Source organism: Delphinapterus leucas, chromosome 10 (assembly GCF_059928025.1).
Source record: "Delphinapterus leucas isolate spDelLeu-1000000601 "Yukka" chromosome 10, BTC_Dleu_Yukka2, whole genome shotgun sequence".
NCBI lineage: Eukaryota > Metazoa > Chordata > Mammalia > Artiodactyla > Monodontidae > Delphinapterus > Delphinapterus leucas.
The window spans coordinates 83,606,952-83,633,039 of record NC_143138.1 but is presented as its reverse complement, the minus strand read 5'-3'; the positions used below and the strand labels follow the sequence as shown (position 1 = coordinate 83,633,039).

The 26,088-nt window shown below is 42.1% G+C and overlaps 1 protein-coding gene across 4 annotated transcripts in view; it reads left to right on the top strand.

Moving 5' to 3' along the window:
* EOGT (EGF domain specific O-linked N-acetylglucosamine transferase) overlaps nt 1–26,088 on the top strand; it is a 35,466-nt gene that overhangs the window by 447 nt on the left and 8,931 nt on the right. Inside the window, exons 2-15 of one of the 4 annotated variants that reach the window (XR_016394743.1) lie at nt 1,259–1,314; nt 3,172–3,395; nt 4,800–4,900; nt 5,506–5,614; nt 7,671–7,765; nt 8,124–8,228; nt 12,405–12,511; nt 15,377–15,480; nt 20,938–21,030; nt 21,379–21,450; nt 21,597–21,683; nt 22,200–22,268; nt 24,822–24,883; nt 25,840–25,956. Coding sequence is in view for 3 of the 4 variants with exons in the window: in XM_022572593.3 (XP_022428301.2) it covers nt 3,186–3,395; nt 4,800–4,900; nt 5,506–5,614; nt 7,671–7,765; nt 8,124–8,228; nt 12,405–12,511; nt 15,377–15,480; nt 20,938–21,030; nt 21,379–21,450; nt 21,597–21,683; nt 22,200–22,268; nt 24,822–24,883 (1,214 nt within the window). In the remaining variant the exon portion in view is untranslated. Of the gene's footprint in view, nt 1–194; nt 1,145–1,258; nt 1,315–3,171; nt 3,396–4,799; nt 4,901–5,505; nt 5,615–7,670; nt 7,766–8,123; nt 8,229–12,404; nt 12,512–15,376; nt 15,481–20,937; nt 21,031–21,378; nt 21,451–21,596; nt 21,684–22,199; nt 22,269–24,821; nt 24,884–25,839; nt 25,957–26,088 lie in introns of those variants that run through there. The other 3 variants (XM_022572594.3, XM_022572593.3, XM_022572595.3) reach the window with 3 other exon arrangements.

Sequence of the window (26,088 nt, the reverse complement as noted above, 5' to 3'; positions counted from 1 at the left end):
GGGGAGTGCGGTGTTGGGTGTTGGGCGGTCCCCGGGGATCTCTGCGCCCCAATTCCTGCGCAGCATCGAGGCCGCCGAAGGGCGCTTGCCGCTGACCTCCCCCCCCCCCCCGCCCTGGTTTCACTGACGTTCTAGCAGACAGCTGGTGGACCTCACCTGGGCATCTCAGACAGGCCCTTTCTAACTTCCTGCCGTGGAAAACTTCTAGCATTTGTCGGGGCGAGCAGTTTTAGGAGGAGTCCTTGTGGGTCTCAGATGCGTTTAACTTTTCACCCGTCCACTGCCTTCTTTAAACTTTTGCAAGCTCTGTCACAGAACATCACCCCCTCTCACCCGTTGTGTTCCCTATCAGCCTCGGGCTTTCATGTCTCATCATCTTTCAGGCTTCTCCCTTTTTCCTTTCTCCTTCTTAGGCCTGTGGAAACAGCTGTTTTGTGCTGAAGGAAAAAGTAGCTCAGCTGCTAAAGCTTCTATCTGCTGGGGAAGTGCGCCCTCCCATCCCTCAGGGGCTCTTGCAAGAGAACTCAACACCAGAAGGGCTCTGCCAGGCCCCGAGGTTGTGCTTCCAAGCACTAGCAGCCACTCCTAGTTTATCCAAGTGGGTGCATGCTCTTTGCAAAAGCCAGGTTTCTGATCTGAGTCTTTAGATTTTTCCCTTGACCTAAGCGTTACTCCTTCATGGATCAGTGGATTTAGTTATGGCTAGAGCTCAGTCCAGGACAATGGATTTGGATAACCAAAGGTCAAGACTTGGTCATAGCAGTGACCTATTTCATGGAGGGATGAGCAAAGGATTGGCCATTCTGCCTGTTGAATCTGAAAGCTCAGATTTGTAGTAGAGCCTAGGGAGCAGTTTGATTCGGTGAGTCGGATTACTTTGGTGAGAACCAGGCAGATTGTTTTCTCCGAGGAATGTTTTATCTGCTGAGTGTCCTGTTGGCCTGTACCAGTTGGTGCCTGTAGAAAGTGGGTCATCTCCTTCCTGCTGGCTGTTAGAATCTGTTCTGTTAAGTTGCTGTCTTGAGGGTTATGACCTGCAACCTTGCTTTTAGCAGTATGTATTTGTTAAGGCCAGGAAAGGGCACCTGAGCCAGGCCTTCTGCTTAAGGCGTGTCTCACTACATGCCAGTCCCTCTGCTTACAGGTATATCTTGTTAAATTATCTTCTCTCTTAATATTTTCTTTAATTCAAAATATCATCTGGTTGTGAAAGTCTATTTTAACATCCTTTTAAGGTAATATGTTTCATTTCTGACAGATTTTAGATATCTGAAACATCACAACAGCTTCTTGGTGGTTCTCAGGATTAAAGAGGTAAATATTTTCATTATAATGTTGCTATTAATATGTATTTTTAAATTTTGTGAAATTGCTTTCAACTCACGGTTGGATAAAAGTCCCAACTAAAAATATTAATTCAGGTGAGCTTTATAACAAATAACAATATACTCCTTTTAGGGTTGCCTAAAAGAGCCACTGTATTTCCCACTCCAGAGGGGAAAGGGATTTCTTCTTGGTGTCCCAACTGTTTAGTTATGATTACTTGGCCTTGGGACTTGAGGCCTGATTGAACATAGCAGTCTATTACTAAAGGCTCCATCTTCATCGCCCATAGTCAGTGAAGACTGATTTTGAACGCTGGGTTTTCCAGTGTGCTCCAGTGACAGCAGACCCTGCTGGGGAGCTGCTCATGTGTACCAGGGCTCTATCATCTGGTGGGAAGACAACTTAAAAAAAATAGAGCAAAGAAACCACTAAAGTGAACCCAAAATGGCACGATTATTATCTGTGAAATATAAGTGAAATCTGGTCTAAGAGATTTAATCCTTCTAGGGTGAGTTAGAAATGCAGTAAGGGCCGTGACCATCATCTCTTTTCACAATACTAAGGCGGGGCAGGGAGAGTTTAAGGGCACAGCCCTGAGGCAGACTAAGAAAACTCACTCCTGGAGTTTTCTTAGTTTTAGTCTTAGTTGTTAATAACGTAGATGTTATTATTATTTTTTTAATATTTATTTGGCTGTGCTGGGTCTTAGTCACAGCATGTGAGATCTAGTTCCTTGACCAGGGATCGAACCGGGGCCCCTGCATTGGCAGCACAGAGTCTTAGCCACTGGACCACCAGGGAAGTCCCCATAGATGCTATTATACCCCCTAGAATGTAAGCTCCACGAGGGCTGAGGAGTTTAGTTTTCAACTGTACGTTCCTTGCTGCATCCTGGTACTTAGAAAAGTAGCATATTCTCACATACTACAGTGATTGTTAGTTTTTATTCAGCAGGTACACACTTGCTTGGAACCATTGTACTTCCTTTCTTCTCTCTTCCTGGCATGTTTTCACTGCTTCTCATCTGGCAGGTCTGAGCTCAAACGTTACTTAGCAACCCCACCCCATCCCATGTAGCTTTAAACGTTTATTTAATAAACACTTAACGTAGCATTTAACATGCCAGGTACATCTAGACACGTTACCAATATTTAACTCACAACAGCCCTATGGGGAAGGGTTATTCTGATTTCCATTTTACAGATGGAAATGCTGAGACACAGAAAGATTAAATAACTTGCTCAAGGTCAAACAGTTTAGGCTGCAGCCACACTCAAATCTCAGTGGACTAGCTTCAAAGTCTATATGCTTAACCAGTGTACTGTGTTGTGTATCACGTTACCTTACTTACTCAGACAGGGTCCTATCAAGGTCCTCCTCCCATCTTTGTAAATAAAGTTTTATTAGAACACAGCCCCCTTTCCTCTAGCGTAGCTATGGCTGCTTTCCTGATAAAGGCCCTGTTGAGGAGTTGTCTCAAACACTGCCTGACCTGCAAAGCCAAAAATATTTACTACCTGGCCCTTTCCAGAAAAAGTTTGCCAGCCCTCGGTTTATTTGATTCACAGCCTTTGTCATCACCTGCAGTTATTTATTTGATTGTTTATGTCTACTCCACTAGCTTGTAAGCTCCGTGAGAGCAGGGGTCTTTCCTGCTTTGCTCACCTCTGTATACCTAGCTCCCAACACAGTGCCTGGCAAATGACAAGTGCACAATCAATATTTGTAGAGTAAAGGAACATTATTCAGTGAAATAGCGAAGTTCACTGTAATTGTGCTTAGCCCTTGAGCCTTTGGCTTTGAAAGGGTATGTGTTAATGAGGATGTTGTCAATTTGACCTTTAGGTTTGGAGGTTGCTATGTTCATGCTGCTTGTCTTTGGAGCATTGCTTCATGAAGTTCCCCTGAGTGGCCAAGACGAGGTTCCTCCCCAGGCTGATGGCATTCTGGGTGCCCCTCTGTTCAACTATGCCAGCCTCCGCCTGCCAGAAGAGCATATTCCCTTGTTTTTGCACAATAATAGGCATATTGCCATGGTCTGTAAGAAAGACTCGCATTGTCCTTATAAGGTAAATACTATTCTCTCCTTGTATATTTTTAAAAGGAAGCAATTTAGGCTGGTTCACTAGTTCCTCATTGTAACTTGAACCTGAAAGTAGACTTCAGTCTCTTGGTTGTAACTGTGGGTCTGTCAGTGTCTGTATTTCATCTAATGCTTCTTAGTGACTCAACTTTGCTAAGAATTATGTCCCACTCACAGAGGTGAGATTTTAAATCTAAATCACTAGTGAAATAAATAGGCAGCCTATACTATTTGTATACTCTGTAAATGAAGTGAATTAGATTTGATGCAGAAAAGAATATCTAGTTAAAAGTAACTGGAGAATTTCACACCTCTCCTTAATCTGCACTTCAGAGGATCTCTCAGCACTTCATTTTGGTAATAACACCTCCACCTCTGTCTCCAAATAATGAAGACTATTACTGCAGCCTTCCTTCTGTTTTAGTTGTTGGAAAGGTTTCAGACTGGAACCCATTCAGACATCTCAGAGGCCTCAGAGATCAAAGCAGGGCATTGTGAGCCATTTCCTTTCCCATGGTGCTGGCACAGGAAGCATGCGGAGAGGCAGGGCTGGGAATCAGATCAGGACTGCTCCTGGGGCCTCGCAGAACAGCATCCTAAGCTTCCTGGCCGGCAGCAGCTGCTATATCCCGCAAAGGCTGCAGAGCTGTGACATCTTCCGGGATCTCTGCTGGTCTCGATTGATGAGTAAAGCTGCTGATCCCTTCAGTTTAGTTGTGATTCTTCTGGTGAAAGAAATTCCAATTTTTGTGACTCTCTAGGGACTGATTTTAGGATCAGTTTCCTCACTGATTTCATTAAGCTACTTCAAGAAACTCCAATTCAGGGGAGGAGGTTAGGGGAGGGATGGAGTGGGAGGTTGCGGTCAGCAGATGTAAGCTTTTGTATATAGAATGGATACATAAGGTCTTACTGTAGAGCAGAGAACCATATTCAGTATCCTATGGTAAATCATGATGGAAAAGAATAAAGTAAAAAAAAGGATGTGGGTATATATATATATATATATATGTATAATTGAATCACTTTGCTGTATGGCGGTAATTAATACAACACTGTAAATCAACTATGTTTCATTTAAAAATTAATTAATTAATTAAGTTAAAAAAATGGCAGTTCAAATGATCTGTGGTAGTCTAGCTAAAACCCAGATTTTTGGTGGGAGGACAGGCCTGGTGGGGGAGGGGTTGGTGATTAAGGATAATTGTTGTTAAGAAACTTGAGACTGCTTTTTTTAGAATTTACTTGTTTCTATTACATGAATAAGTATTATAAAACATGAAGGTGAAAGTTATATAAAAATTTGTTTTCCTCACTGAAAAAAATCTGAGTCCTCTCTAAATGTCAGAAGAAGGTAGACAAGTCTAAACATATACCTCTTATGTTCCAGAAACACTTAGAAAATTTAAAGTACTGCTGGGGTTATGAGAAGTCCTGCAGACCAGAGTTCAGGTTTAGTTACCCTGTTTGCACCTACGTGGATATGGGATGGTAAGTTTCTGGATGGAATACCTCTTCCCCTGTACTTTGTCTACTTTCTCTGCAGTGTATACTGAGGCTCCAATCCCCAGCTAGACTCTTTTGGTATTAGATAGTAATTCCTTTAGATATTAATTTGCTCACACAGTCATGAGTTCAACTTGACTGTCTCCCACTGGGACAGGAATAGCTCTCATTTCCTCTGCCAGAGAGAGAAAACAGTATGGATCACAGAAAATATTTTCCCCCAGCATATGCTAAGAAGATAAATGGATGGTTTCTCTTGGTTCTGGAGAAGAGAGTTAAGTATAATCAGTATTTCCAACACACGCAAGGTTCACGGGGTAAAGAAAATACAGTAATTAACAGTTCATTGTCTTCAGTTCCAGATGATCCTAACTTCATACCTTTCCATTTTGTATTTTTATTATAAGGGAGTAAGTCTATAAATAACTTATTTTGCTTACATCATGTGGTGAGGGATAGATTTTTAAATTATGATAGTTTACTTAAAAAAAATAATGACTGACTTCTAGCAATTTGACGCTTAGAAAGAAAATTTAAGGTCCAGAAAAAGTAAAAAGATGAATATCACAGAATTTTTTGTTTTCTAACAGGACGGACACTCTTGAATCAGCCCAGGAAATATTCTGGAAGCAAGCTGACTTTGGGTATTCTGGAGAGCGGCTGGAGGAACTCCATGTGCTCTGCCAGCCGAAGGGAATGGTGGGTGTTTAACCCCTTCATAAACGAGTGTGTTTATTCAGAAACACCCGTAGTATTTATTTATTCATTTATTTATTGAGGCATAGTTGATGTACAATATTATATAAGTTACAGATATACAATATAGTGATTCACATTCACACTTTTTTTTTTTTTTTTTTTTTGCGGTATGCGGGCCTCTCACTGTTGTGGCCTCTCCCGTTGCGGAGCACAGGCTCCGGACGCGCAGGCTCAGCGGCCATGGCTCACGGGCCCAGCCGCTCCACGGCATGTGGGATCATCCCAGACCGGGGCACGAACCCGTGTCCCCTGCATCGGCAGGCGGACTCTCAACCACTGCGCCACCAGGGAAGCCCACACAGTCACACTTTTAAAAGTTATATTCCATTTTTAGTTATTATGAAATATTGGCTATATTCCCTGTGTTGTACAAGATATCCTTATAGCTTATTTTATACGTAATAATTTGTATCTCTTAATCCCCTACACTCATAGTGGTTAGATCATAATATAAAAACAAGATAGATGGCACTATGAAAGGAATCCCTCCCTCTCTGGTCCAGTGGCATCGGTAATACCTGCTCTGCCTATCTGCTATACTGTTTGTGAGAATCAAGCCAGCAAACATACAGAAAAGCGTTTTGCAAGCTGCAAAGTGCTAACAAACGCAGCATGGTGAGGGTGTATCACGTGTCCCAAACTACTTGCAAGGGCATTTATAAAGATGTAGTTTATCAACCTATCTTCTTTAGTATATGTTGGGGGGAATAATTCTAAACCCAGAAATATTTTAATTGCCTCAAGCTATGACTATCTGATATGTTTGAGAGGAGGACATGGCTTCCAACTGCTTTCAAAACTGAATAGATGCTGTATAGTGCTTTTGGAGGGTGTCGCGTGAAAGAACTTGAAGCGATTCTAGCAAGGTGGCTGAACCAGAAGATGGAGGCAAGGCATTAACCTATACTGCTGAGGGGTGTCTTTAACAGACGACGTTTTACACTTTGTTTGGAGTTTAGCTGTTCATGTGGAAAGGGCAGGGAAGGGCCCCATCTCCACCTCGCACACCTCTTCCAAGGCGGTTTGCAGAATGCTTTCCTCACCAAGATCTGCCTTGTTAGGTTTTGTGCTATGGGTATGACCCCTTACCAACTCCAGATTCCAAAACACCATTCAGGGACTTCCCTAGTGGCACAGTGGTTAAGAATCCGCCTGCCAATGCAGGGGACACGGGTTCAAACCCTGGTCCGGGAAGATCCCACATGCCACGGAGCAACTAAGCCCGTGCACCACAACTACTGAGCCTGCGCTGTAGAGCCCGCGAGCCACAACTACTGAAGTCCGTGCACCTAGAGCCCGTGCTCCGCAATGGAAGACGCCACCTCAATGAGAAGCCTGCGCACTGCAACGAAGAGTAGCCCCTGCTCACCGCAACGAGAGAAAGCCTGCGCAGCAACGAAGACCCAATGCTGCCCAAAATAAAAATTAAAAAATTTGTAAAAAAAAACCAAAAACAAACAAAAACTCCTTTACCTCAGTGAGTTAGAAAACATGGCTCTCACGCTGCCGTGGAGACAGAGACTCTCACAGGTTTTAAGGTTTGCAGAAAGTACCTCTAATTCAAATTGGCAAACTGCCCTTCCTGCCTTGCATTTTAATGACTCTGACGGGTGCTTTCTTGCTTGTTTCCTTTGGCTGGTCTTTGGAAAATGCTTTTTCACATAGCTGTGGGGTTAGTGAGGGTTCTGAGTGCATTATTTTTTTTCCAGGAGGGTGAAATGAACTACAAATACAGCTGCTGACTCTCTAAAGTTTGAAGGTGATAGAACATTTAAGCGTGCGTCGTAGTAACCTAAAAGTGTGCAAATTGGTAAAAGTATGCTTGGCCAGTGTCTGCCGGGGAAAACAAGTGGTCTTCGGAAAGCACTTTTCATCACATCGTGTGGTTGGAACCTGAAGGCAACATGCTGTCAGCATGATGTCAGACAACTCCGGTCTGTCCTGGAATTGTTAATAATCCCAGTTATTTTTTTCTTATTTCTCAACCTTATTTCAGAATGACTCAAGTCTAGTGTGTTCCCGTTACCTTCAGTACTGCAGAGCGACCAATCTCTACCTTGATTTAAGAAACATCAAGAGAAACCACGACAGGTACTTCAGTGGGAGATGTTAAAATCTAAGGGAAATCCTGAAATATTTGCAGTTTCAGGATTTGCAAGCCTTGGATTTGCTTCCTAATAATATGGTGATGAGGTTGGGGAATGGGGGAGGGGATGAATGACCCACATTGGTCATAATGAGTTGATCATTATGAAACTGGGTGATGGGTACATTAGATTCCTTATACCATTTTGCTACTTCTGTGTATGTTTGAAATATTCTATTATAAAGAGTTAACTTCTAATGAAAAACTGATTTTGGAAATTGGCAAACCACTTTAGTTACAACCCACGTGTCAGAGTCATGAAAAAATCTTCCAAGCTTAACTTAATTTTTTGTTGTACACCAGATTTAAGGAAGATTTTTTCCAGAGCGGGGAAATTGGAGGACACTGTAAACTTGACATTCGTATGTTGATGTCTCAAGGCCAGCGCAAAAGCCCTTTGCAGTCTTGGTAAGATTTTTTTTTTGGAAAATATGTTTCTGAAATATTTGTCTTCTCAAATGGAAAATGTTACTCTATTACTCTATTTGTAGATAATTTGGCCTGAGCTTCTGGGGAGTGGTGGCTCCAGAGTGAATCATCAGTTGTATCCGAATTAAATATATATTTATAAAATATTCGGAAGTATGATATAATACTTACTATTTGCTAATGAAAGAAAAAAGTTCAAAACTGAATTTTTTTAACTCATAATTTCTGCATGTGTTTTGGGGAACATTTAAAAAATATATACATTTACTGAAGTACATACCAAGCATATAGAGAAATGTACAGTTTGGATTATGAAAAAGTGAACCCACTTGAGTAACTCTTACCTGGGTCAAAAATAGACCATCATCCACCCAGGTTCCCTTCCAGACACAACCTCCATCCTCCTTTCCAAAGGTAAACACTACCCTGACTTTAAGCACCTTTGAGAAGCTTTTTGATTGGAGAACACATTTTGATTTAAAACATTTTGAATACTAAACTAGTTCTATCAAGAAATTTACCATCTTTAGATATTAAAGAATTAGGGTACTTTAAAAGCTTTTTATTTTAAGATAACTTGAGATTTGTAGACATTTAAAAATAGTTTAAAGATGGTACAAGAAGTTTAAAAAGGGGCTTCCCTGGTGGCGCAGTGGTTGAGAGTCTGCCTGCCGATGCAGGGGACACGGGTTTGTGCCCCAGTCCGGGAGGATCCCACATGCCGCGGAGCGGCTGGGCCCGTGAGCCATGGCCGCTGAGCCTGCGCGTCCGGAGCCTGTGCTCCGCAACGGGAGAGGCCACAACAGTGAGAGGCCCGCGCACCGCAAAAAACAAAAAACAAAAACAAGAAGTTTAAAAATAGTACAAGGAGTTTCCATTGTACCCTTACCCCCAGCTTCCTCTAATGATAACATCTTACATAACCATAGCACAATGATGCAAACCAGGAAATTGACATTGGTACAATATTATTAACTAAACACATTTGGATTTCATCAATGCTTACATGCATTCTTTATTTTTTAGGGGGATGTATAGCTCTATAAAATTTATATCATATGCTTAGGTCCATGTAACCACTATTACAATCATGCTACAGAATTGTTCTGTCATCCTAGAAATTGTCATGCTCTCCTTTACAGTCACACAGGACACTCATATAATGTTCATTTTTTTCTTTTTATTGAGGTATTGTTGATGTACAATATTATATAAGTTTCAGGTATGTAACATAGGGATTCACAGTTTTTAAAGGTCATACTCCATTCATAGGTACTATAAAATATTGGCTGTATTCCCTCTGTTGTACAATATATCCTTGTAGCTTATTTATTTTATACCTAATTGTTTGAACCTCTTAGGCTGTATTCCCTCTGTTGTACAATATATCCTTGTAGCTTATTTATTTTATACCTAATTGTATGAACCTCTTAATCCCTTACCCCTGTCTTGCCCCTCCGCAATTCCCTCTCCCCATTGGTAACTGCTGCACCAGTTTACGTTCCCGGCAACGGTGTATGAGGGTTCCCTTTGCTCCACATCCTTGCCAACATTTGTTATTTGTGTTTTTTTGGTGATAGCTATTCTGACAGGTGTGGTTTTGATTTGCATTTCCCTAATGATTAGCGATGTTGAGCATCTTTTCATGTGCCTGTTGGCTCTCTGCATGTCTTCTTTGGAAAAATGTCTACTCAGTTCTTTTGCCCATCTTTTAATGGAGTTGTTTGTTTTTTTGATGTTGAATTGTATGAGCTCTTTACATATTTTGGATATTAACCTCTTATCTGTCATATCATTTGCAAATATAGTCTCCCATTCTGTAGGTTGTCTTTTCATTTCGTCAACTGTTTTCTTTGCTTACAACTACTTTTAAGTTTACTTAGGTCCTGGGACTTCCCTGGTAGTCCAGTGGTTAAGACTCCATGCTTCCACTGCAGGGGACACGGGTTTGATTCCTGGTCAGGGAACTAAGTTCCCACATGCTGCACCACTTGGAGTGGCCAAAAAAAAAGTTTACTTAGGTCCTATTTGTTTATTTTTGCTTTTATTTCCTTTGCTTTAGGAAACAGATCAAAAAAAATATTGCTATGATTTATGTCAAAGAGAGTTCATTTTTGAGGTCAAACATTCATGCTAGGACTTCCCTGGTGGCACAGTGGTTGGGAGTCCGCCTGCCGATGCAGGGGACACGGGTTCATGCCCCGGTCCGGGAAGATCCCACATGCCGCGGAGCGGCTGGGCCCGTGAGCCATGGCTGCTGAGCCTGTGCGTCCGGAGCCTGTGCTTCGCAACGGGAGAGGCCACAACAGTGAGAGGCCTGCGTACTGCAAAAAACAAAACAAAACAAAACAAAACAAAAACATTCATGCTAAGTAAGCCATTCAAGATAACAGTCGATCATTTTACTCTCTGCAAAGCAGGATCTTACTTGACTTAACAGACTTTTGCAGTAGGAGTTCCTGTTTTCTCATGGGCGTTTTGATTCCTAGCACACTTTGATATCTGAGATCCAAAATAAATGTTTGATATTTGCTTCCCGCTACCTTTTGATATCATGATAGTTCCCTAGGGTGTATTTGTATTCGTTATTGCTGTATAATAAATTACTCAGACATTTAGCAGCTTAAAACGATAACCATTTATCATCTCACGAAGTTTCTGATAGCCAGGATTTGGAGGCAGCTTAGCTGGGTGGCTCTGGCCAGGGTCTCCGAGGAGGCTGCAGTCAAGCTGTTGACCAGGGCTGTGGCCCTCTCTAGGCTCAGCTGGGCCTGCAGAATCTGCTTCCTAAGCTCGCATGTCATCTGTGGGTTTTCTTGTCTGGCTGTTGGCCAGAGGTGTCATTTCTTTACCATATGCGCCTCTCCGTAGGGCTACTGACAGCATGGCAGCCAGCTTCCCCAAGAGCATGTTGTCTGAGAAAGAGAGAGAGCAAGAGGGAAAAAGAGAGAGAGAGAGAGAGCACAAGCATGTCCCAAGATGGAGGCCTCGATCTTTGTATATCGTAATCTAGGAAGTGACCACCATCACTTCTGCCATATTCTGCTCATTAGAAGTGAATCACTAGGGCTGCCCTGATGGCACAGTGGTTAAGAATCTGCCTGCCAATACAGGGGACATGGGTTCAAGCCCTGGTCTGGGAAGATGCCACATGCCGTGGAGCAACTAAGCCTGTGCGCCGCAACTACTGAGCCTGCACTCTAGAGTTCGCGAGCCACAACTACTGAGCCCACGAGCCACGACTACTGAAGCCCGCGCGCCTAGAGCCTGTGCTCTGCAACAAGAGAAGCCACCACAATGAGAAGCCTGTGCACCGCAACAGAGAGTAGCCCCCACTCGCCACAACTAGAGAAAGCCCGTGAGCAGCAGCAACAAAGACCCAGTGCAGCCAAAAATAAATAAATTAAAAAAAAAAAAAAAGAAGTGAATCACTAAGTCCAACTCACCCTCCAGGGGAGGATATTCATCTCTCCCTCCTGAAGGAAGAAGTATCACAGAATTTGTGGACCTGATTTTGAAGCCACTACAATAAATATTTCAGCATTATGTGTGTTTTAAAAGGCTCTATTTGATATTTGTCTTACCTCAGACATGGTCTCAAAGATGAAGAGTTACAGCAATCTTTAGGTTAACTTGTGATTGTCTTCTTTTGTATGAAAGAAAATTGTACCAAGTGGCTTCCAAAGTTGTTTTGCGAGAAACAGACTTTCCTTTCCTCTAGGAAGCATAGCTGTCTGCTGTTTTTTCTAGGCACTTGGTAATTCTAGGAATGCCATGTTTCTCAGAATCCAAGAAAGTTCTCTGGGTCAGTGTTATTTCTGAGCCTCGTCAGACTGCAAGAAACCTTTTTAAATCTTCCCACTTTTCTGGTAGAGTTTTTTGGTCAACTCTAGGTGTAAATTTTTTCTTTGTCAGCAAAGCTCCCAGTTGGTCTTGCACATTAGGCTGAAATTTAAAATCGTTTTTGCATTTAGTCTCAACATTAAGATTGATATCAAGTTGCATAAATGTTAGTAAGTTTGAGAATTCCACATGTCTTTATAAGAGTGTTTTCTAGAAATAAAATCTGCTTAATGAAAAGATCCTAAGTTACAAGGTTTCAGTAGGAAGTCCAGGAGGATCCCTTTGAAAGTATCTCTTGATTCTTAATTCCAGGTTTGCTGAGCTACAAAGCTATACTCAGCTCAACTTCAGACCAGTAGAAGATGCTAAGTGTGACATTGTTATTGAGAAACCAACCTACTTCATGAAATTAGATGCAGGTGAGAAGTTAATTTGTCTGTTATTTATTTATCGGTTAATGTGGTTTTGTTCCTTTTTTTGATATATATATTCCTATAATTTGGGGGCAAGCAATGTGACATTAAACAATAGATTTGCTTTTTGCTTTCTTCTTGTGAAGAAGTGAACTAATTTGAACTTCCCACTGTTTTATATTTTTGGCATGCTAGAAGAAACTTTCACATTGATATCAAATGACTCAATCAAAATCAAAAGATGAGAGGAGAAAGACTGGGTACCCCTTTTGTAACTACATTTACCTCATGTGGTTTCTTTAATCGCTTGATTTAGCTGGTGCTTCAGTAGAACTCTTTAAAAATTAAAAGCCATGTATATAGTGCAGGTGGGAAAGGAAGGCTCATGACCTCTTCTGGCAAACTTTCTGGTATCATCTCCATGACTAAAGTTAACTTAAAATTCTTTTGGAAGTTAGCTCTGCCATATATTCTTTTTTTTTTTTTGCGGTATGCGGGCCTCTCACTGTTGTGGCCTCTCCCGTTGCGGAGCACAGGCTCCAGATGCGCAGGCTCAGCGACCATGGCTCACAGGCCCAGCCGCTCCGCGGCATGTGGGATCTTCCCGGACCGGGGCACGAACCCGTGTCCCCTGCATCAGCAGGCGGACTCTCAACCACTGCGCCACCAGGGAAGCCCTGCCATATATTCTTGAAAAAAAAAGTTAAAATTATTTTCCTACTTAAGTTTATAGCTTCTAATTCTCCACATGCAAGCACAGCTTATGCTCTGTGAACTCATTGCCCTCGAGGGGAGCAACACAAATCGTACTCCGTTATCTCTCTCATTACAAGAGATGGAGGTTTCTATGCCACACCACATCCAAATTCATGAGAGGCTGGGCTCAAGGTGAAATATAGAGAGCCGCCTGTCACAAATATTTCAGAATTCCTCTAATTTATTGATCATATTTTTAATGTGCTCTGCCTTCTGAAGTCCTAAGTGATATATTACAAAGTATGAGGTTCAGAAATCAGACAAGTTTAGGTTTTGGAAATGAGAGCAGGTAAAACTGCTGTGTTCAAGGTCCTGACTCATTTTTAAAATATGCAGATTAAAATGGGGCAAAGAAAACACTGATCTGCCTGAAAATGGGTTGAACATGTGCGAACAGTTAAATTTATGTAGCTACTTATGCAATAAAGGATGTAAAGTAGGAACAATAGGCCAGGGTAGACATGTGTCATTTCTTTCCTATATTCATAACTCTGCCTTTTTCTTCTACCTTATGCTGTCATGCAGCGTTGCTTTTCATATTAACTCTTACCTTGAGAGAATGAGTATTCCGCAGAACAAGACTCATTTGGGGCCCATTTCTTGAGGACAGAGCCTGTGTTTTCTCCCTCTTTTATAAATCCTCCTGCTACCAAGTGCTATCTTGTGCATTCAGCATCCCTCAATAAATGTTATAAACTTGCTGAACGATTCATGAGACAGCTAACGTGTGCTGTGTGCTAACCTGGGAAAAGGGGATGGGTTGCCGTAGAACTTTCTTTTTCTTATTTATTTGAAAATATGTCTTTGGCAAGATTTTTCTGGGTGAAAGAGAAAAGTCCCTCTAAACATTCATCTAAGATACCAGTCTACAAAGAATGGAGTATTATTTTCCTTTTTCTTGTCCTTGTTGAGATATAATTGACATCCAGCACTTTATACGTTAAAGGTGTGTAGTATAATGACCTGACTTTCATAAATGGAGTCCTTTTTACTCTTATTTTCTGGCACACAACGTTATTATTCGCTCTAGGAATGAAGTCAGAATATTTTATGATTTCTGCTTTTGAGAGTCACTGTTTTTCTTTTAATCAACATTTTCCCTTCTTTAAAGTGCATATTTTAAATGTTAGTTCTTGGAATTTTATCCCATTTAGATTTGTACATTTCCAGGTTGAATACTGGGTCCTCCATACCTAAGTGGAGAGGGAAAGAGAAAGGGGAGAGAGAGAGGGCAGAAGACAGAGAGAGAGAGAGAGAGAGACTGAGAAAGAGAAAGAGAGAGAGAGAGATTGAGAAAATGTTCAGTTTCTTATGAATGCTGGACTTAGGAACTTAAAAATAGCATCACTGCCCTCCCCCTTCCTCTGACCCAGCAGGATCCAGCTGGTCTTCACTAAGTTTTCACTTTGTGCCAGGCGCTGGGCTGGGTACTTTAGGTACATTACCTAAAAGCTGGCACCTAAGTATATTGATTTCCTATTTCTGGTAGGAAAGCTCAAGCTTTGGAATTTACAAACTTGCCTGAGTACTTGCTCATAATTTGACTCAGTTCTTCTGACTCCAGAGTTTATGCTCTTTTAATTAGGACCTGAGACATTCAGCTCTTTTCAGTGATAGTTGGTTAATGTTTTCCCGAGAAGCAATGTAAGTAGTGATTAAATAGGAGAAAAAGAGACAGGAATGAAAAATACCAAAATGTTAATAGTGCCATCATTGTCAATACTTCCATGATGACCAGGTGTCAATTGATTTAAAAACAATAAATGATCATAAACATAGTGATTAATCTTCACGGTTCTATAGTTCTACCCCATATTGAGTTAAATAGGCTTCTGTTATTTTTTCTGGGAACGTAATGATCATTTGTTTCTTAGTGTATATGGGAAACTTTATTCCTAATTTCCAATTTGAAAGTGAATTTTTGAACACAGTCAGTCTTTCAACTGAGAACTACCTGTGTACTGATCATTTTAGGTTTGGAAACAGTCTTAATTTTCCCCCCACCGGTTTCAGCTACAAGTCTATCGTACTATAAGTAGATGGGGTAGAATAAAAATTGTGTACTCCTTTGTTCTTTGGGGTTAATTAACATGGATTTCTTTTTTCCAATCCTAGGTGTTAACATGTATCACCACTTCTGTGATTTCATCAATCTTTATATTACTCAGCACATTAATAATTCCTTCAGCACAGATGTGCACGTTGTGATGTGGGACACAGTAAGTAAAAACAGGCTCCCTGCTTCAGTGCTGTCTTTGCCTTGCTTAATACCTGTGTGATTCTGATCTTGTGTAGTGGAATTTTCTAAGACACACGCGTTTACATATACTCATGTACAGACATATATCCATGCGTGTGCAGTTGTGTGTGAACGCCTCTGTGTGGCTGAATTTACATGTAGGTATAATATATGGGCAGATTCAGGTGTATGCATATACCTTTATTCCTGGAATTTTAGAATGAGGTTGTAGAAGATTTCTTTCCCCCTTTGGGCAGGTGAAGCTCAAGTTTCCTCTGAGATGGGCATAAAAGACTGTCATTCACTTAACCTCCGTGACTCCCCACAGGACCCATGAGAGGAGAGCTTGCCTCTGTTTACAGTTTGGCCTCTTGTAATTACCATCTGTTTTGCTTCATTGCAGCTTCCTTGTTAGTTCCTGCTTTATGCCAGGTTGTGCCATGTGTATCTGCACATAGATACACATGTTGAATCCCACCTGCTGTGGGCTTATTTGTTTTAAGTGCAGTCTTTTCTTCCTTCCTCTCTTTCTTTGCCTGCCTTTCCCCTGCTTTTCCCCATAGCTGGCCCCTCCACCGTCCCAGGTAACCTCGGGGAGTTGCCCCAGTGCTCTCACCTGTGAAATGGGATTATTAACGTGTCATTTTGAGGATGAAGCATACCGTGTGCGAACAGTCACAATGCCTGGTCCACAGCGCATGGGCTCTGAATGTGAACCCTGACAGCGACAGTGGGCAGGAGAACACGTGGTGTATAGTGCACACGAAAAAGGCTGCCTAACCTGGGCAGTGAGAACACCCACGGAGAACTCATCTCAGGGTCAGCCAGACATTCCAACACCCAGGGCGCTTATAGGCCCCCTTCTTGTCCTGAGTCTGTTTGGAAGACTAGTGCAGGGGAACCATGGCTTGCTGGCAGGGCAGCATCAGGCATTGCTTCCGGGGAGTCCTAGCAGCCCACATAGCACAGTTCAGATGCAAGGAGACGGGATCCACCTGGGGCAGGTATAGATCCCATGGGGGCCAATATCTTCTGGAACAACTGCGTTGGCCAAGCCCCCAGGATCCTGAGAGACACAACCAGTTACAGGAGTCCTTGTACTCTTTCCCAGTCCACATGCAATGGACCCATTGGGTGTCTTTTAGAATTATAAACAGTGCTACCTAGAGCATAGGGGAGACGTACTGTCTCGTTTCCAGAGAGCAGAGCTAGAGCATTTACTGAACGTCGGGTTCTTGTGCAGAAGGGCAACTGATTTTGCTAATGCTTGTTTTGCTGATAGGAGGCTGGTAGCAGAGCTGTGTGGAGAGGTTTTCATGACCATGGCTCCCTAGGCCTGTAGTAGTTTGACTTCATGTCTGATTGATGGGAACGGGTTCTGATATTCCTGGCATGCTAACGCTCCCTTTTAGTCTCCTTCTTTGTACGGATTTGCGTTTCCCTCTTGTGTTCCAGTTTTGCTGCCACCTCAGTTCCATTTCTTGGCAATGTTTCAGGGAGCAAAGGGATCAGGAGTTCCTTTCCTTTCCTCTTTTTGCGTAAGATTGTGGCTTCCAGGCCACGTTACCAGCTATGGGCAGCTCTCATTTAATGCGCACAGCCCTCCGTGGACTCGGGTTTTTGTTCCTTTATTTTACAGATGAGCCGTGTCTCTAGGATGACACAGTCAGCCAGGGGTTGAGACAAGGGTGCCCGTCCAGGCAGTCTGCCCCCAGACCTGTGCCCTGCAGCCACAGTGCTTTATCGCCTCCCTGTCCTTCCCTGCAGAACTTGTTAAGTTGATGGAAAGTTTTCCAGAAGCTTCCTTGTATCTTGTTGCATGCTTTTCCGTGGCTTCCTCTAGTGGATTGAGTTAAACCGAGCCAGCTTCTACAAACTCCCCCTTCTTGGTGCCTGCTGGGGTGGAGCGAAGAGAATGCATGGCCACCACAGGGCTCCCTGGTTGCTCAGTTTACTGGGTGTGTGATGTTAGTGCAGCCTGACCTCGACTGCCCTGGACATGCAGGATGCTTTTAGCCGAGCAGGTTGGCCTGCCTGGTGTGACCTCCCTCCTCTGCCCCTCTCTGTGCGTCCATTTTAAACCTGTTTTCTTGGTCAGAGAGGCCTTTGCTAGTTGCTCAGTCAGGGTCTCAGGACAGGCGAGGGCCAGTTTGTTCCAGAACTGAGGCCCACAGAATCCTGTAGGTTGGATGGGGATGGTGGTGAGGTGTTGTGTGGCCGCCGACCGGTTCTCTTTGTCTGGTGAGGCACTGAAGGAAGCAACCCTGCCTCCCGGAGGCTGACGGTGCTTCAAAACCCCCACGGTGGACGGTGTTGCCATAGAACCAGTCCTGAAGGCCTCGGACGAGCTGTGCACCCAGGGGAAGAACAGGGAGGTGGCAGTGGCTGCAGGTCAGACCCTAGTGACATTTTATGAACTGTCCCACAAGGAAGCCTCTGAGGCCTCCCCCTCTCGTCCACAGAAAGCTCAGCAGTCTGGTTGCCCTTCAGGCACGTGGCTTCCTCGGCGGGATTGGGCAGGGTCTCCACCCTCGAGCCATATGCAATGAGGGACACTCCTGCAGACGCATTTCTGGGCACAGCAGGCTTGCACACAAGGAACAGTAGTATAGCTTTATTATTGCCATTTTTAATTATGCAAGTAAGACCAGGTTATAATGAGTTCAAATGACACAGAAGTATGTAAAGTTAAAAAAAAATTCTCCTTTGTCTACTCCAATTCCATTTCCCTTGAAGGCAACTGCGGTTAACATGTGTGAGAGTCCCTTGGGAGACTTTATTTTAATAAGTGTAAATACATCCTTTTACAACATTTAGGTAAGGATTTATATAAGGATATATATATTATGTAAAATTTGTATAAGGATATGTTTATATCCTTATAGAAAATAAAATGTGTTCTCTTATGTTGCTAACTTAGTATTATATGGTGGGCATCTTTCCAAGTCAGCACATGTAGGATTATCATTTCTTTAGTGGTTGCATGCTATTCCATTTGCTGGATGTCATGGATGTTTGGTGGAAGCCTTAATGTGTGTATTTACCTCTATCCCCACCCTGATCACATTTAATTTGTTTCCAGTTCTTTGCTCTTTACGGAAATGCTGTCCTGAACATCCTTTTCATATACATATGTCTTTACATAGTCATCCTAGCATTTCTGCAGGGCAGATTCCTATAACTAGAATTTCTAAGTCATAGGTTGTTCAAGTTTGAGATGTACACAACAGGAAATTTTATGTCATCTTTAAGAATATCCAGATATTCTTCATCGTAAGACTGGAAAACCCCTCCTTCGCCTGTGGCAGATAATTTGAATTTCAGGGACTTCTAGAGAAGAAGCTTCTAGAGGTGGTTATTACTGAATACTACATGATTTCTCTGAAAAGGGACCAGTCAGGATTACTTTATTTTATTATTAAATTTTCCTTTCAAAGGTATCTTATTTTATCCCAAGTATTTTTTTCTCAGGAAACTGTCTAGAATCACTTCTTTTAATTGTCCTTTATTTATTATTGAACCAAAACTGGGATATTCAATTTTTGATGGTGTTGAGAAGGGCCTTTATTAGAACAGCACTGGAGAAACATCGAAGGAAAGAATTTTTATTTTTTTATCACCACATCTAACAGTTCTCAATAACTTTGAAATAACTCTAATATGTGCAACATAAAATTTTCAAAATCTGAAAAAAAAGAATGCTGTAAAGATAAAAAGACATGAACATAATGAATGCCATGTATAACCAACTGTAGACCTTGAATGTAACCCTACAATACGTATTTCTTACTTCTTTCGGCTGAATTTTTCCATCTAAGTTCTACCATTTCAAAATAAATGGACCTCCTTCCTTCAGCTGATGGAGCACGTAATTAATTTCTACTTTTCAGAAATGAAATGCATTTGGTAAATGTGCCAGAAAAAACTGGTTCTCATCGAAAGGCAACTGCCATGTAGAGGTTACAAGCATGGAGTCGGGAACCAAAGAGACTGGATTTAATCCCAGCCCTGTAAACGCAGCAGTTCTACAGTTGAGGCAAATTACTTAAACTTTGTCTCAGTTTCCTCATCTGTAAAATGGGGATAATGGTATTCCCTCGCTCATTAAGTTAGTGGGGTGGTTTAATGTGTTAATAATGTCAAGTTCTTAGAACAGTGCCTGAGATGTAGGAAGTATGCAGGATACTATTAATGTTATTATTATTGGGACTTCCCTGGTGGCACAGTGGTTAAGAATCCGCCTGCCAACGCAAGGGACACGGGTTCGAGCACTGGTCTGGGAAGATCCCACATGCTGTGGAACTACAAAGCCCCTGCGCCACAACTACTAAGCCTATGCTCTAGAGCCCGTGAGCCACAACTACTGAGCCCATGTGCCACAACTACTGAAGCCCGCGTGCCTAGAGCCCATGATCCGCAACAAGAGAAGCCACCACAATGAGAAGCCCACGCACTGCAACGAAGAGTAGCCCCTGCTCGCTGCAACTAGAGAAAGCCCATGTGCAGCAACAAAAACCCAACGCAGCCAATAAATAAATAAATAAATAAAATTAAAAAGTATATTATTATTACTCGTTAATGTCAACGGGGAATTATGTTATTCATTAATCAATAGGGACATCATTTCCTAGAGTTACATTCATTATGTTTTTTTAAAAAAATAAACTTACAAAGGGTCTAATCAGTTTTTTTCCTATTAATTAATTAATTTATTTCTGGCTGTGTTGGCTCTTCGTTTCTGTGCGAGGGCTTTGTCTAGTTGTGGCAAGCTGGGGCCACTCTTCATCACGGTGCGCGCGCCTCTCACTTATCGCGGCGTCTCTTGTTGCGGAGAACAGGCTCCAGACGCACAGGCTCAGTAGTTGTGGCTCACGGGCCTAGTTGCTCCGCAGCATGTGGGATCTTCCCAGACCAGGGCTCGAGCCCATGTCCCCTGAATTGGCAGGCAGATTCTCAACCACTGCGCCACCAGGGAAGCCCCCGTTATGTTTTTAATGTTAAAACTTTCAAGGCATTTTCTTGCTCTCAGATTTCTTTCCAAAAGTGTATTCTGTCTGCTCTGATGGGTTTTGCTCCCTGAGCATATCACAGTGTGTACAAAAGGTGGTGTACATATGTGTTGTGTGTATCTGTGATTTGGATAGAAAATTCACGGGGGAAAACCCCCCACAATGACTGCAATTTTAAGGACATGAGAATAAAAAGGGCTAGGATGGAAAGCTCAGATTATAATTGTGGTGATTATTTCTGATGATATTACATCAGATTAGGGACTTGCTCAGGCCCAAGATGAAAATCCATTTTTTTTCTATGGGTTTTATGAACTTATTTCGGATTGCTGGTTCTTAATACTAAGAAGCGAATTCAGGTATTTTCTCACATTTTTGAAAAGCCAAGTTTAGCCAAATTCCCTAACTTACTTTGTTTCCATTTTCAGAGCTCCTACGGATATGGTGACCTGTTCTCCGATACATGGAAAGCATTTACTGATTATGATGTTATACATTTGAAAACTTATGATTCCAAAAGGGTACTGGAAACTTTACTGAAATGTCTGTAAATAACTGTCATTACAGATGACTCACTCATCAAATAAATATTTAATCTGAGTTTCTATGAGCTATTACCATTGATTTCTAACTCAGTTTCATTTGTAATAACTAGAGTCATCATGGTTATTAACCATGTACCTTTTAAAACCTTTTGTTCATAGCTTTTTCTGGAATATGAATTTCAGTTGAGTGAAATAATTGGTTATGCAAAATATTTTGATGCAAAACAGAGATTAATTAAATTATTTTCTGTCATTATTCGTGCTGTTTTGGTGTGAAGGGTGCAAACTGTGTTCTCTTACCTTTTAAAATATCTTCATTCTTAGGTATGTTTTAAAGAAGCTATTTTTTCCTTACTCCCCCGGATGAGATACGGGCTGTTCTATAATACCCCTCTGGTAAGCATGTCATCTGTGGTTAACATTCCTATTCAGAGAATTTATTCTTCATGGATTTTAAGATAACACTTACATATAACTTGAGAACATCTTAAATAGTAATGCAGATATTATTCATTGTAATAGGAAATATTTTTTTATTTTAGATATCTGGCTGTCAAAATACCGGATTATTCCGGGCATTTTCTCAGCATGTACTACACAGACTGAACATCACACAAGAGGGTCCCAAGGTAATGACTACATTATGGGTTCTGAGGTGGTCTTGACTTTTCACCCCAAATAAAAATCAATACCAGCTTTGCAGAAAAAGGAGATCATCAGCAGACAGTGTTTTCTGGGTTGTTTTCTGACCTGGAGTGATTTGAAATCAGATGTCAACAACCGAGAAAATTTCGATAAACTAAAGATAGTGGAAGAATGTGTTTTTTTCTCTTTTTCTTTTCCTTTTCTTTTCCCTGTATCTCTCCATCCTTCCTCAAACCCCTACCCAGCCCACATAAACTCTGCCCCCAAATCCACCCAACCAACCAAAAAGAAGTAGTATGATGAACGGGTTTTGCCTTCTGTGGCTAAAGTAGATGCATTTTTATCCCCTGAGAGAACTGTGAAGAAATCAGGCTAAAAAAAAAAAAAGTTTCATAAAGGTGTCCTTATTGAGTTTCATCTCTCGGTGAAAATCACATTTTAAGTTCATCTGTTCATTTATCTGTCCAGGCATATGCAGCATTATTTTGCCTTTTCCACAGGATGGAAAAATTCGAGTCACCATTCTCGCACGGAGCACAGAATACCGGAAAATCCTCAACCAAAATGAGGTTAGTTTTTGGGATGCATTTTTAATAGCGTCATATTGAATTTCACTTCCTATGACTGATGCGCTTTATTTTTTTCACATCATACTAAGTGCTTTGATTTGAAATTATTAGCTTTTAGAAAAGTCTGATGGCTGTGCCCAGTTTATTTATTGGATTTCTACTGCAAGTCATCAAACCATCCACTGCTGAATGAGCTTTGCCTTACTGTAGACGTTCATCGCACCACCTCAGTGTGGAAACAGAGACAAAACTGGCTGAGTCCTGCCTTTGCTGCCATGGATTGCCAAATTTTTTGTCTCTGGGCAAACTAGCAGCAAAACAATGGGAGAGTCTCTTTGGGGAGATGGCTGATGGACTGTGGCAGGACTGTGGCATCCAGCAGCAGATTAAGTTGGAAAAGTCTCCATCCTTTTCATGGGTGTCTTAGAAATTGTTCACCTCTTAGCCTCCCTGACTCATTTCAACAACATCAATTCATAAATTATACTTAATCTTAAGGAGATCACCATGGAAGCCTCCCTACAACAGCATGACTGGACGATGTCCTTGCAATAGTAAGGTTTGCTCGAATGTGGATGGCCTCTAGAAGCTGGAAAAGGCAAGGATTCTCCCCTAGAGACTCCAGAAGGGGTGCAGCTCTGCCTACACCTTGATTTCATCCCAGTGAGGTTTCTATCTCATTGTGTAGGACTTTTATCCTACAGAACCATAAGAGGATAAATTGTGTTGTTTTAAGATGATAAGTTTGTAGTAATTTGTCACAGCAGCAAATAGAAAATGAAGACACAGAGAGATGAAACTGACTTATTTATTTGTAAATGACTCTGGCTGCAAGAGTAGGAGTGGGGAGATTGATTAAGAGCCGTTGCCCTGATAAGAGTTTAGATGAAGCGGGTGACAGTAGGGATGACAAAATAAGTGGTTTCAGGATGTATCTTGGAGATAAAGCCTATGATACTTGTGTGTGGGAATGTACAGTTATAGCCTCAGGTACGGCCAGGAGAGGTAGTGAGAATCAAGCGTGAACTCCTGGGCTTTTAGCTTAAGCAGTTCAGTGGACTTGAGATGGGAGGGAAATTGGGGGCAGGTTTTGATGGGGAAAATGTTTCACACAGATTAATTTGGGTGCCTAATCCAAATTATGTAGTTAGCATCTCTTGAGATGCATATGGATTATGGAGGACATGAACGTATGGTGTAACGAGGCATTGATTGTGAGCTGTGTGGATGGAAGAAATGAACAGTGTACATATGTGTGTTTTAAACACCTGGAAATAAAAGTATCACGTAATGCAGTGTTGGGGTAGACAGGTGAGAAGCCTCATTAGCAGGCAGATCAATAGTATGTATTGATAGAGGTAATGGGTATTGGCTGCAATTATGTACCAAGTATATTGCTATGTGCTCCCCATTACCTGTACGGCAACTTTCCCAGCAAACCGAAAATATAGGTATTTTATTATTATTCTCTATTCTGGGCAAGGACACTGAGGCTTATAGGTTAAAAAACATGCCCAAGGTCACCCAGCTAATGAGCAGAGTAATGAGGGGTGAGCCAGGTTCGTCCGGGTCTGAGCCTGCTTCTTCAGCAGAGTGCTCCACGGCCCTAACACAATTTGACCTTGGAGGAGACCGACCCACCTTGCCTCCCAGTCCATCGGGAAGGGGCAGTCAGCTGCTGGAAAGAAGTCCAGTGGAAGGGTAGCATCAGTGGGTGCTACACTGCAGCCATCGACGTTTTCAGATCCAGCTCCGCAGATCGCCCGGATGCTCTTGCCCAAAGGTGGGATTTGGTAATTCAGCTCCAATACCAAGCCAAAGAGCTCCCAACTGGCTGCTTTTCTCCCAGGATTGGCGTCTCTTGCAGAAGCAGCTCCCAGGCAGAGAAGAAAGCACCTTTCTCTTTTCCTTGACTCGTGAATAGATAGCAAAACCCAGATGCGCTCATTAAATGATGGTTCATGCAATCCTGCCCTACTTCAAGATTAGAATTGTGAGGGACATAGAGAACCATGACGATGCATTCGATGATCGATTAATCGTGCTTAGTTGTTTTCTCTTCGCTAAAAGTATAGTTGTTTTCCTGCTAGAGGTGTTGAAAGTTTTTCTGCCCGGAATTTAGTATTTTTGGTGGATGAGGTTCCAAAGCACTAGGGGTTTGTCTGAAATGAGATGATGGGTAGGAAGAAAATTCTGGAACAAAGTAGGTACCCAACGAATATATGTTGAAAGTTGAGGGACTAACTATTGGAATAACAGTAGCTAACACTTCATGTGCGTCTGTGTCAAGCCCTTTGCTCTTAAGAATTGTCACCCCGCAGCCTCATAGCAACTCAGAGCAGTGCAATTTTAGGGAGGTAGCGTATCCTCCCTAAAATGCAGGCGTGGAGCCTGCACTTGAACTCAGTTAAGGGTTAAACACAATAGACCTGAAGGATATTTAATACTTTAAAAATATTTTGTATGAAAAATAAAAATTTGGGGACTCCAAGGTAAGTAAAACAGAAGAGAAGGAAGGAAAAGAAATTCTAAAGGTTTCTCTTATTTTCCCAGCTTGTAAATGCACTGAAAACGGTATCTACATTTGAGGTCCAGATTGTCGATTATAAGTATAAGTAAGTAATAACCCACTCTTGGGCAGACACTGTCGTCTTTGACTTTGATGAGTTAATGGGGGAGAGGAAGGACTTTGCGAATGGGAGTTGTTGGCGCATGTAGACCTGGAAGGGACAAGCGGACGCCATCGGTGAATGAAATGGGCAGGTGAGGACCCCGGGCTTAGGGGGCAGAAGCTCTTCAGCTGTGAGGGGCCTGATGCTGCCGCACCATCCCTTTTTTAAAGAGAAGTGATGAATCCTGATTTTCATTTGAAATTTCTGAATTTCTAAAAGTCGGCAACTAATTCTGAATTTTAAAAAAATGTTGTAGGCTTCACTTGCCTGCTAGCTGCTGGGTTTCAACTTCTGACCTACAATATGGGAATAATTAAGGGAATAATTTGAGGTTCATCAAATAATATGAGGCTTCTAAAAATCTTTTCAAATATTACATTTCTTTTAAAATTGTGATACAAGTAAACAGCTTGGAAAGACAGAGTCTGCCTATCATTTACTGTCTAGGTAACCCGTGTTGACATGAAAACAATAATACTGTAAAGATAATACATGTTCTTGGTAGAAAAGGTCAAGCAGTATAGAAAAGTTCCAAAGGAAAGTGAAAACTTTTCTCTCCCTCCTTGGCCCACCCACAATCATAGTCTTGTTGTCCCAACAGTTTTTTTCTGTGTAAAAACAAAAGGATACATATACCAGCATAGGGTGCCTGACACAGCTAGGTTTAAATTTATTGGTAAGTGTGGGAGTTTTGCACCTCATTCATTATACATTTGTTCATTTATACCACACATCTTTATCAGGTACCTACCATGGGCCAGTCACCAGGCTTTGCAGTAGGAATGCAGTTATGGAGGAAGCATGGCTCTTGTCTTGAGGACCTCAGACACTGAATCTGAATAAATAGCAGTTGCAAGAACAGCTGTCATTTATTGAGACCTACTCTTATGCTTCCCTAGCTCTGTCTCATCTCCCTCTTCTGAGAGTCTTGTGAGGTTGGCGAAGCTTTTCCTATTGGACGGGTGACACTTCGCCACGGTGACTCCCCTCATTGCCACCTGAGGAAAAATGTGGAGGTAGAAGAGGGCCCGGGGTCAGGATGAAAGAACTGGGCGGGGGGGGGGGGCACCTCTGAGGCTCTGTCGCTGACTGGCTTTGAAGAATACGTAGGGGTTTCCCCGATGAAGGAAGAGTGACAGTAAATTCAG